The sequence below is a fragment of the Anabas testudineus genome, chromosome 11 (assembly GCF_900324465.2).
Source record: "Anabas testudineus chromosome 11, fAnaTes1.2, whole genome shotgun sequence".
NCBI classification, from domain to species: Eukaryota; Metazoa; Chordata; class Actinopteri; order Anabantiformes; family Anabantidae; genus Anabas; species Anabas testudineus.
The window spans coordinates 17,784,136-17,796,942 of record NC_046620.1 but is presented as its reverse complement, the minus strand read 5'-3'; the positions used below and the strand labels follow the sequence as shown (position 1 = coordinate 17,796,942).

General features: G+C 38.7%; 1 protein-coding gene and 1 long non-coding RNA gene across 4 annotated transcripts in view; one reads left to right on the top strand and one right to left on the bottom strand.

Moving 5' to 3' along the window:
- Positions 1–1,073: 1,073 nt before the first annotated feature.
- On the bottom strand, positions 1,074–12,773 carry LOC113154272. Of its 2 annotated transcripts, none has more exons than XR_003298020.1 (3): positions 12,716–12,773; positions 10,829–11,163; positions 1,074–1,219 (listed from the first exon to the last, which is right to left on the bottom strand). It is a non-coding gene; the product is annotated as an uncharacterized LOC113154272 (long non-coding RNA). The 2 variants fall into 2 exon arrangements; XR_003298019.1 differs by lacking the exon at positions 12,716–12,773 and adding an exon at positions 12,421–12,543.
- Positions 12,025–12,807, top strand: part of ctdp1 (CTD (carboxy-terminal domain, RNA polymerase II, polypeptide A) phosphatase, subunit 1) — a 54,245-nt gene continuing 53,462 nt past the window's right edge. The window contains exon 1 of one of the 2 annotated variants that reach the window (XM_026348369.1): positions 12,025–12,532. In XM_026348369.1, the coding sequence (XP_026204154.1) occupies positions 12,234–12,532 (299 nt within the window). In that variant the 5' untranslated portion in view covers positions 12,025–12,233. The remainder of the gene's footprint in view (positions 12,533–12,807) is intronic. The other variant, XM_026348370.1, reaches the window with a different exon arrangement.

Genomic DNA, 12,807 nt, shown 5'->3' with positions numbered 1-12,807 from the left:
AGTTGAGCTTCAACAGACGTTTTTTGAAAACAAACTAATGAAACTGGCCTGGGCAAAAATGATAGTACACTTAACTTAATATTTTCTTACACAACCTTTTGAGGCATCACTGCAAGCAAGCGACTTCTGTAACTGTCAATGAGACTTCTGCACCTGCCAACAGGTATTTGTTCCACTCTTCAAGTTTAAAGGGTGCCTTCTCCAGACTGGATGTTTCAGCTCTTTCCACAGATGTTCAATGTGGATTTACTACTATTCACCCTTTAAATAGACAGACTGACTGATTACAAGAGTGAATAAACCTATGATGCTAATTACAGGACACACGTCACTTTAACATGTCCCTAAGGTCAATTTATTTTACATCTCTTCTAGTGGTACCGTAATTTTTGCAATGTCTGATTTTCATGAGTTAATTTTATGTAATTATTTGTTTATTATTATTAGTTTTTTCAGTTTCAAGTTATTTCACTGACCTTTGTGGGTTTTTCTTTCTTTAATGGAAGGGTAATAAAAATGTTTTCCCACATGTGTATTTCTCTTGTCTCATTTTCAAAGACTCACTGCTGAGCTCCAGTTTTTTGTGGACCCTGGGCGTCCTTTGGATATATGAGGCAGCGCTCAGAGACTGGTGTATCTCTAAGTCTACAGACCCCAGTTTGCTGAAGGTAGAAATGAAGAAATTGACTTTGGACTGAGAATTCTGTGGTAAGCCAGCCTTTTTTTACTATGTCCTATGTGACTCATCCCTCACAAGCTTTCTCTCTGTTCAACATTAAGACAAGCAGGTAACTCGTGTACACCTAAAAATGCTCTTGTGTTATTACTCTCCATTTTCTATTCGTATTTTCTTTTTTCTTTGGCACAATAGCACAAAGAGATAAGCTCTATAGATTCATACATATGTGAAACTCTTTTTTTGTTTGAATGCCAGTTAATAGTTGCTCTATCTTTTATCTTTTATTAGTAGAAGCATGGCCAAAAACAGATAACATTTATAGTATATTTTGGATAACAGACAATTTTATCAATATAATAAAAAAGACCAATGAAAATGCTGCAGTACATCATATTTATTATAGTTTATTTACTTTCTGATTGCCTTTGTCATTTTAGATTTGGATTGGGAACTGTAAAAGAACTCTAAAAGCGCCTTCCCAAGTGAGACCCATGAAGTGCAAACTTCACATGGAACCTTTCACCTCTTTGCAGAGACCTCCTGCGAAACAAAAGTAAGAAAACTGTCATTACAAATGTTTTATTTGCAGAACATATGTTGTATATCTATACAGTAAATATTAATGTTCATTATATCACATTTGTAATTTGAGTTTTCATTCTAGCCAAAAGTTGTGTCTCAGTGCCTTAACTTCCAGGTAGAAATTCTACTCACAACAGCCAAGGCCAAATTTCAATGCTTTTTTTCAGGCTTTGTTGTTGTCTTTGTGTGTGTATGTGGATATAAAAAAATACATCACATATTGAGACTCACATACATTCTGAAATCTAAGTAAGTACATTTCTTTTAATTTCAGACACACTGAATGATATGAAGCAAAGGTGACCTTTTTAAGCGAAGATAAAAAAAAAAAGAAGTACCATGAAGAGGCTGCAGCTCTTAAGGCTGAACCAAAAGGCCAGAACCTTAGTTTAGCTTAGCTTAAATGTTGGCTTCACATTGAATTGATTTGTGTATTGAAATAGTTTGAGCACAAAGTCATGAAAATCCTCTTTTTGAATAATATTCCTTCATCCTTATATAATGAAGACCACTCAGTAGTTTACCCCAAATGTAAGCTGTGAGTTGAGTGTTCAGATAGTGATAAGTAATCTGAATTTAGCTTTACTTCAAAGAAAAGTGTTGGATGGAAGTAGTTTTTAGGTCTCATAAATGTGCTGCATTCTATTGTGTGTTTTTTGGGCACACTGAGAATTTTTAGGGGAAGATAAAAAAAAGAAGTACCATGAAGAGGCTGCAGCTCTTAAGGCTGAACCAAAAGGCCAGAACCTTAGCCTAAATGAGGGAGCTTAAATGTTGGCTTCACATTGAACGGATTTGTGTATTGACATAGTTTGAACACAAAGCCATGAAAATCCTCTTTTTGAATAATAATCCTTCATCCTTATATTACTCAGTAGTTTACCCAATGTAAGCTGGTTGAGTTGAAAGTTTAGATAGTGATAAGTAATCTTAATTTAGCTTTACTTCAAAGAAAAGTGTTGGATGGAAGTAGTTTTTACATCTCATAAATGTGCTGTAATGTATTGTGTGTTTTTTTGGGCACACTGAGAATCAATTTACGTACAGAATTTGAACAAAACTAAAACTGAGTAATTAATTTAGTGACAACAGTGAACATGTGTGCTGTGTCTGACATCACTGCCTATTCGCTCATTCACTACTAAACTCACTATAACTCAATTGTTTCTAAACATGGATAAAGGTGTTGAGCTTTGAGAAGTAGGATGTGGAAACAGTTGTAATGTCTTTCAACCAGTTATCACACATATACCTTCACATAGGTAGGCTGGATATACTACACAATAGTATGTACTGTGCAATAATGCTGTGTATTATTGGTGTATATTTTTTGCAGCGATTACAGGCTCTTTAATTGCCTCCTCAGGTAACCAGTGTACTGAGGAGCCTTCAGTAGTGTGGCAGTGGTGACAGTGGTAGAGGGACTGTGTTGAAATGATCATTTAATGTGTTCATACCAACCTTCATGTTTTGTATGACTGATAGTTTGCAAATCCAATAACCAGTTTTTTTACCTGCTTAGAAACGTCTGGCCTTGACATCTGCACATTTCAAAGACAATATTTTTACTAGTTCAGTGCATAAAATTATATATTGTTATTGGAAAAAATTAAAGTTATTTTTATTCTTTTTAACATGTTGAAATAAGAAGATGGAAATCTTTGGACTGAAAAAATGCCATCCCTCAGCAACAACTAGCTCTAGTGATGTGCTGTTAACATCCTACACCATCCTACACCATGTAAATGTGTAATGAGTTTTGATCTTAGTTGCAAATTTTACACAAAGCCCCCACTTTCCACTTTTGTGGAGTTTTGCATGAATTGGTCATAAAATGTCCTCGTATCTTAATCTAAGTCACAACGATACAAAAACACAGTCTGCTTAAAATAATACTACACAAACATTATAGGTGTTCATGTTTTTATTGAACATAACATGTAAACATTCACAGTGCAGGGTGAAAAAAGTATGTGAACCCCTAGCCTAGTGACTTCTCCAAGAGCTAATTGGAGCCAGGAGTGAGCCAACCTTGAGTCCAATTAGTGGGGTGATATTGGATGTGTTGCTGAAAGCTATCCTGCCCTTTGGGTTTGTGTAGGATTATTTTTAAGCAGACTATGTTTTTGTATTGTTGTGACTTAGATGAGGATCGGAGCACATTTTATGACCAATTCATGCAAAAATCCACGTAATCCCAAAGGGTGCCCATACTTTTTCTTGCCACTGTAAATATGTCAGTGAAGATTCTCAGTGTTCCAAGTGAACTCCATTGAGTGTAACATCCAAAGGAGCAAAGTTTTTAAGATGGGTTTCTGTGTCAGTGTTTGGTGCTGGCAGTGGTTAGGAGTTTGAGTGAACTGCTACCAATTGTCGGACTGTCGGATTGTCCAATCAGTCAGACCCTCCTGGTAGCATGCTTAGATGGAAGCCGTGGCTTATCTGTAATTTATCAAACAGGATTTAAAAGAGCATGGACAGAGATTCTGTGGTCTGATGACTTAAAATGAAATTCTTTAGGCAGATCTCAAAACTATGGTGACTGCTCATCATCCATCCATCCATCTGAAACCTGAACAAGTTAGTGATGCAATCCTGGCACCAGAAGAAAGTATCTAGCTGGGCACTTTTTTATGGACCTGACACATTACAGAATAAATTCTTAAATAAAGAAAATATATATTGACGTTGGAAAATTAGTGTTTAGTAACTCTGAGTGTTAATGTGACTTGATATTCTGCGTAGATGTCTCTAATACTGGACATTTAGCTTCCTTCATGTAACAACATCGAGTTAACATTACTGTGGTAGAAACATTGATGTTCTGTGCAGAATGTTTCTTTTGTTTATATGTTTTCTTCGTAAGCTTTGTTCACTGCGACCCATGTACAAAGATCATATTCACGCTCTATTGCCATGTCAAAGGTATCAGTCTCCCCACAGCCATATCTCAGTGGAGCCCAGTTAGTTCTCTTTCTTGCTGTTGTCTTTCAGGGTCTCAACTTCCCACTTGTATATAGAGGTATATGCTGTTGTTATGTTTATTACACTCAGTATCTTGCACTTAACTTTGCAGACTGCTCCAACACTCTGTGTGACTGTGTGCCTATATTTGCAAGGCAATAAAACTCATAAAGACACTTTGGTCCATGGGTTATTATTTCACCACTCACCATTGTTAATTCTCTACTGCCATTTTTTCCATAACAACCTGTTGCCCTCATGTTAATGTTGCATTGACCTGGTGTGGTTATGACCATTTTGGGACTTGAGCTTTCAGTAATCCTTTTGGTTTTGAAAACCTTTGTAAGTTAAATTTGCTCACTTAATCTTACCATCTAATGTATCTGGTAAATGTTTTCTATATACTGATAAGTTACAAAAGGTTAAGGTAATCAGGTCTGTTTTTTAGACTTTTTTAGACAAAATTCAATCTCCCATTATACAATTTTCCCAAGGGGATCAATAAAGTAGGTCATACTAGAATCCTCTGTTTATCAAACCAGATAATGAAGACATTACAGTAACTGTGGATGCATTAATGAATCTAGTGAAAGTCATGATAGCCATAGTTATTTCACTTAGAATACGTATTTGTCTAAGTCACTAACATTTTTCAGTTATGTGCAAACATGATCAAAAAATCAACACAGGACACCTTCCTGGATCATGTTCATAAACACCAAAGGCATTTCATGGTGGCAAGAGACTCCAAACACGTTGTACATACTCTACAATAGATGCACACATAGGCACATTTTTAAATACACATCATCTTCAATCAAAACATGTGGTTACTGACAGCGTACTACATTTCAAAGAGTAGTAATGACAGCTTACAACTGGAACTGTGAAGTAGTCTTACAGTTTTCAACATTTGCTCAGCTATCATGATGGGAAAGCAGCACATCTTGCACATCTTCTTCCCTCACAAATATTCTGTTACCATGCAATGGCTCCACCAAACTACTACACCGAACTGTTTCTGAACATGGCCAAAGTTGGCATCCAAGTTCATAATCATGTTGCCTTCACTCAGAAGAAACATCAATAACATTTTGGTCTGTATTAGTGAAATATCATTACAGTACTGTAAATGAAGGCCTACTTCTCATCTATTGCATGAACATGGACATATTGTTCCATCATCTAATGAGGTACAAAGAGTGGATAAACTTCTGCATCTTAAGTGGTGGTAGTGAAACTGGGACATCGATTCTCCTGCCAGGGCTCTGTAGAGCATGTTAACCTCTGGTAAAAACAGTAAAAAATATGTATACATGTTAACTGCTGAGTCCCTCTATAGGTATAAAACTATAGGTATAGTTTGCAACTTTAAGCGTAAACAATTCGGTAACGATTTTACACATCCATGACTGGCGCCTAAGACTTCTTCTCCATAGCAACAGTAGCCACGGATCATGGTAGAGATGTCGTTCGTTCGTGAACGATTCGTTCAATATGAACTAATCTTTTATATGACTTGGGAGTAATGAGTCCTCTCAGTGAGTGATTCGTTCATTTCCAGTTCATTGGTGTACCTTCTCTCGCCACATGGCAGCAACTGTATAAACTCAGTCAGCAGGACAGGAAACAGAAATGATTCGTTCAGGACTCACTCAACTGTGAGTCTGTCCTCAGGTCCTCGTTCTTTTGTCGTGAAAGCCAGGCCGCTCAGGCTCTGTGGCAGCAGGCACTACAGTTCTTTCACAAGTCGTTCATACGGATCGTTCTTTCATTCATTTGTCACATGACAGCTGTATCTCAGATATGGGGCTGTGGACTGAGAAACAAGGAAATGAATGATGTCTGATATCTGACGGTAATTTATTTTTTACCTGACGCCCGACATACATTATTTATTCATGGAATCATAATTAATTAGTGGTCTTTGATTCTTGTAGATGTGTGTAGTGATATTGTGTATATAATGTAAATTATGTTTGTAAATAAATACTTTCGAAAATTATAAACATGTTAATTGTGTTATTCTCTTCCATAAAATAAAATGTAACATTATTAATAACAACATCAATAATAATAATAATTATTATTATTATCCAAATAAGTTTTACTTCCACTCGTCCTCTTCCAGCTGTCACGTGAAAGGCAGCTCAGGCTGTGGCAGCAGTACACTCGTTCATCGTTCTCGTTCATCGTTCATCGTTCACAGCTCAGGCTGCAGCAGCAGTACACTCATTCATCGTTCTCGTTCATCGTTCACAGCTCAGGCAGCAGCAGCAGTACACTCGTTCGCGGATCGGTCTCTCGTTCATTTGTCACGTGACAGCTACAAAGTCACTGCTGTGTTGTTAAACAACATTATCAGGGAGGATGCAGTACACAAGTCACTTTATTGTGGTGTGTATTTGCTTTCCTCTGTTTTCACATGGTTTGAATTGCTTGTGGCATTTTGTGTATTATAATTTGTCAGTTGAACGAACCATGTTGTCTTCAGTATATAGTGTCTGAGAGCAGCGGCCATTTTTACATCACCCACTGGAGGGCTACACCGCCACCCGCTGTAAAATGAACGAAATGACTCAAAATGATTCGTTCACTTTACAGTTCGAGACTCACGGATCCGAGTCAGTTAAAAGAACCAAATTTCCCATCTCTAGATCATGGGTGTTGTAGTATTCTAAGCTGCCCGCTGTGTCTAAACCACAGACCAAATGTGATGAATTCTAATACTGCAGCAATAAAAATATCGTTAGAAATGGGAGAACAAAATACAGCTAGCTAGTACCCAAGTTACGCTAGCTAATGTCATCAAAATCAAGAACAGGGAAATGTTCCCACAAACAATTGCGACAATATGATAATTGCGCTACCCTGATTGTTTTTCTTTGTTAAATGTTATATCAAATATCATCTGGCTACATTAACATGTTGTTATCTTGAACAGCACGTCAATCCTAGGTGGAGAAGGTACTTACTGGCCCACTTATCCAGTTACATGCAGACCACCTGCACACGTATCATAGGTGCGTTCAAGGATTTTAACATGGACTATGAAGAAAGAGAAAGGTGTGATCACCCAGAAACTCATTTAAATAACTCGTTTAAATTATCTTGATATTTCGAGAAAACAGGATTTGAATTCTCATGATAAGGACTGACGTCATCAAAGCAAGTTTTAACAAAGCCACATCACACCGTTCTGTAGAACTAGAACCAAAACAAGTAGACTGTCAGAGAGAGGAGAACATAACGTGTGCAGAGATCAAGCAAAGAACAATTCAAAGTTTGTTTCCCAGCTATCAATAGGATTAATAATGGCAACACCTGAGGAGAGACCAACTTCTAAAACTACAATTCCCCCACTTACTGTGTGTTAGGAAACGTCCACTAATTGAGGAAGAGGTGACAGCAAAGGAATCAGACATCATCACCATTGCCGAAGGTGGTGTCATTACGGTTCAAGACCCCAACCCCAAATTCTCCAACAAGGGAAATCGCAGCTTTTGTTATGACCACACCTTTGACAAGACAACAAGCAACGACACGCTTCATAACGTTACCACAAGGCCATTAGTACAGGCAATATTTGAGCAAGGTATTGCCTGTTGCCTGTCTTACAGTGAATCCAGCAGCGGAAAAACATTTACGATGGCAGGAAATCAGCCTGGAGAGACCCAAGATTATTCGAATGGACTTTATGGACTAACTGCTAGAGATATAGTGTATTTGAGCAGCTAAATCAGCAAAACCGAGCTACAGAGACCTACAGTTAGAAGTGTACGCCTCATTTTTCGAAGTGTACTGTGAAAAAGTTTTGGATTTGCTCAACAATAACAATGAACTGCAGGCGAGGAAAGACAGGTGTCATCATGTGGACGTTGCTGGACTTCATGAAATAAAGGCTGCCTGCACCGGCGATGTCCTAAAGTTGATCAAACTGGGACAAAAGTTCAGAACAACATGTCTAACCCTTGTCAATAAACGGTCCTCGAGGAGCCATGCTGTGTTTCAGCTAATTCTTCGTAGACAAGAGGAATTGCACGGGAAGTTGTCACTGGTTGACCTGGTGGGATGTGAGCGAGCTACCTCAGCACGTGTTGACCGCCAGATCTCCTTAGAGAGAACTGAAATCAACAAAAATCTGCTCGCTCTCAGAGAATGTGTCAGAGCCCTTGGCAAAGGAAAATTCCATATTACTTTCAGGGATAGTAAACTGACTCACATATTCGAAGACTTCTTCACAGGATCAGGGTCCCACATGTGTTTCATTGTAACTGTAGCTCCTGGTTTAAAATCCCATGTGTCTACACTAAACACACTCCGTTAAGCAGATAGCTTGAAGGAGCTGAGGATTGGCACCACACAAGTAAACAGAAGGCACCCTTTGAACGAGGAGCTAGAAGAACCACACAGAGACCATTTCAGAGTGGTCTGTATTCAGCCTTTAAACAATCAACATCTGAATGTGACTTTGGCATTTGGCAAGTGCAGGCCCTCACTCTCCAAAGTCATGCAGCTTTTCTCAAGTCAATGCAGTTGTTAAAAGATGAGCATGAGTGCAACATTCTGCAGTACAGTTATCAACTTCACCTAATTGGAGAAGAGAACAAACAACTATGCATCAAGTTTCAAGATCAACTGAAGGAGTTTGCAGCTTGTGTCCAGAAGTTCAACAGAAGATCAGTCATAAATCATCATCATGGAACCCCAGATGATGTGCCTGTTACAGACCACCAGGGAAACCATGGACCATCAGGGAATACTGAATTAGATGACACCACTGCTGCAAGAACAGATGAGACACACACAACACACACCAGGAACAGATTTCTGCAAAGGATTTTCAACTTATGCTTAGGACATCCAAGTCGGCAAGCTTCTAAAGAAGACGACATGACTGGACAAAGACACAACTAACTTGACTGAAAACAACATTTAACAATTTAACAACATTTCAGTCCCATTAGGTCTAAATTAAAATGATAGATAAAATTCAAAATAAAACGCTTCTTTCTCATGGTATTTGCTATTTAGACTACATCTAAGATATGTCTGTGAAATTCCACTGATCCAGTGGAGGTGGAATGCTGTTTTTAATGCAGCATTAAGAAAACTGGAGAAATGTCAGAATAATTACATTTTAAAAAACACCAAAAAAAATTTAAATCAATAAAACCTTTGTTTAAAGGTTATATATTTTATAAACAAATCAGTCACGATCATTCAACCATTTTCAGCTGTTAAATATAGCCAGCACCACTCTCCCAAATGATGGAGCCCCACCTGACACTGGGAACACTGGCATTGCTAAGGTAGCTTTACCTAGCTCGGTTACCTATATTTCAAACAGTAGTAGGGATGAAGGAATCAGATTAGTCATTGAAGTCAAAATCAAGAAAACCGACTTAAAGAAAATTCACAAGATCTTAATGGACAACCAGGAAAATGAACAACCACCAAACAACACTGGCTTAGATGATACTCATAATGCAGACATCTCGGACTTTGTTTAAGTGAAAACCAGGAAGAAGCATTTAAAGAGGATTTGCAAGTTCTTTACAGGCTTGCAGAAAAATGACAAACCACCAGGGCAACGTGTCTCAGATATAACCAGGGCTGGAGGGACTGGTGAGAAGCCACCTGACAACAATAAGGCAGCCTCACTTCTCACTGTAGCTCAAAATGCAGATACTAGCCCGGATAGAGAAACAACAGTTGAAGTCAAACCCAAGAAGAAGTTCTTGAAGAGGGTTCAAAAATTCTTCTCAAGGATGTTCAAGCCAGCACATGCATGAAAAAGTGGTATAATGGTAAGTACACATCCTTCAGGCAGCACAGTGGGTGAGCATTTCCACCTCACAGAGAGTCACGGGTGCTAATCCATCAGGCACTTGTGGCCTTTCTGTGTGGACTTGACATGCTCGCCCTGTGCATGCGTGAGTTTACTCCAGGTGCTCCGGTTTCTCCCACATTCCAAATATTAATAACATTATGTCTAAATTAAAATGATCAATAAATACATTAATAAATAAAATTCAAATTAAAACGCTTCTTTCTTGTGGTATTTGCTATTTAGACGGACCACATCTCAGAAATGTCTGAAATTCCACTGATCCAGTGGAGGTGTAGTACTGTTTTTATGGCAGCATTAAGAAAGCTGTATGAACCATTTTCTCACCCACCCACTAATCCTCTCTAATTTGTCTGATGCCATGGACGTTTGTGTAAGTAAAGAAGATATTATGAACTAAACCAGCCTTGTATTATATAATTCTATATTACAAAAGATTAAATTGATTTTCAGATGTTTTGACCTAACTGAGAATAGTATCACTTTTCCTTAATTAACACAAGATTTAGTGTGATCTACCCGGTAGTTTGCAGATTGCAACTTAGCCCTCTCTTTCCAACTGTAAGAGCAGCACACAGTGTTATGTGAAGTTACTTTACTTACATCATAGATTCTGTGTCAGACAGTAAATATTATTGTACTTTACCCACAAAACGTTTGCTTTGTTTATTCTAGATTACTAATACATAGTGGAACAGCATGGTGGCCTATGTGAAAGTAGTACAATTTTTACAATGAAAGCACAAACACACCTGTTTCATCTGCTACGACGGAGATTTATCTTTCTGGTGACTAGTTGTTTTTGGCCTTTGACCTCTGTTGTATTCTACAGGTAACTGAAAAGAACCACTGCAGAGCGATGACATTTGAGTCTCTGAGGAGGCAAAACAGAAGAGCCAACAGTGAGCACCTCAGGATAGGCGTGAGCTTTGAGCTGTCATTCAGGCGGTCCAGCCATTTACACTCTTGGAAGCCAACAAGATGAAACTTCGGAGTCCTCCTTCTCGCTGACTGGCTAAAGGCAAGGAGCCTGCAATACCATGATGACTAATGTTGTCACCACATTATACAGGACATTATCATCCACCTAGTGAACAAAAACAAAGATGAAGATAGAAATGCAGTTCATTTAAAGCAAATCAATAGTGACTATATTGTCAGAGGAACAGCTGCTAATTTTGGTAAATACAAATAAATGATAATAACTTATATAATTTATATAAGTTATTTAGGTGAGGACATCAATATTACAATATTCATGCCTGAATTATTAATAGCTACAAGTAACTTGTTTAGCTTTACTTCACTTTTACTGTTTTCAGTGATTCAGGGAAATTGCAGCAGGAACATAACAACTATCTTCACTAACTATGCCTAAAATATAGTTGCAGAAACAGTTTATTTGTTTTCTTTTTTATATTTACCCCAAAACACAACATTTTCTTACTAATGTAAACACAGCAAATAAGTGACTCATGATGCATGAATGTATCATTATGGTTATGTTACATCATGTTACATCAGTAGGTCTCTATGGATTCCAAGGCCCTTGTCTCAAGCTCTCAAAGTTGCAGCAAAGACAAACACCAAAAGTATAGTAAGATTAGATAGTTTGTCTGAGAACTGTCATTATAACCATATTTTTTCTAATATCATACTGCAGCGCACATGTAAAACCTAGTGCTGTCAGTGTACAAAACCACCAACATTTAGCTAGAACTAAAGGGAAACGGGGGTTGCTCTTAATAATAAAGGCTGTAAAGTTGCTCATGTAGAATCAGCGTGATTCTTGGGCAATTAGAGAACGTGTGTAGTGAAATTATTTTTTTTAACGCTCCAATAAATAATAGGGAGTCAGTATTAAAGCCCGAGTTTTATTTTGAAACCAATGTGGAAAAAATGTGTTTTTCATCTACCGGATGTTGAACCGACCCGTGTCGCTGCAGCGGTGCGCTTTCCTGTTTACGGGCGGGAAGAGCGAACATAGCTTACTGTGGACGCTACTGGATTTAAATCGGCAGCACATTAGTTTTAATTGTACGCAATTCTGATGGTTCACATGTTTTAATTACACACGGGGCATTGTGACGGCTAGTGGACACGTTTTAAGTGGACTGTTGTTGAAAACTTAAGGGATTTTTGGAGTGTGCAGGGCAGATGGAGGATCCTCCTGCGGATTCTGGCGGCGGTGTTGGCGGCGGGGCAGCAGCAGAGGGCCCCGCGGTGCAGGTGGCAGATATCTGCTGGCCGACCGGGTCTGTTCCTCTGCGGCTTCTAGAGTGGAAAGTCAAACCTGGGTCTCTTGTTAATTTGGACACCGTGCTAGCACTGTGTGCGCCCATACCTCAGGAGAAGGGAGCGGAGGCTGCCAGGCTGCCAGAGAAGAAGGTGAAATCGGACCGAGCTGGAGTAGTGAAGGAGCTATGCTGTCAACTTGGACAAGTCATACCTCCCGGGTGAGTCACTGTGCTTGCTATAGCTAGTTAATGTTAGTTAGCTGACCTGCTTCCTCTCTGGAAAAGCTACAGGCCACACGTCAGGTGTAGTTTTGCTACATCTTTGCCAGCCACTGACTTCACCCGTACTGTAACATTGACAAGCTAATGAGCTAACGTTGCTAAGTAAATGTGCTAAGTTACCGTTAGCTTGTTTGCTAGTACTCGAACAACACTCTCAGCGTCTCCTTCGTAACCGTCAAGTCAGCCAAAGTAAACAAACAGACGTTTGTCCG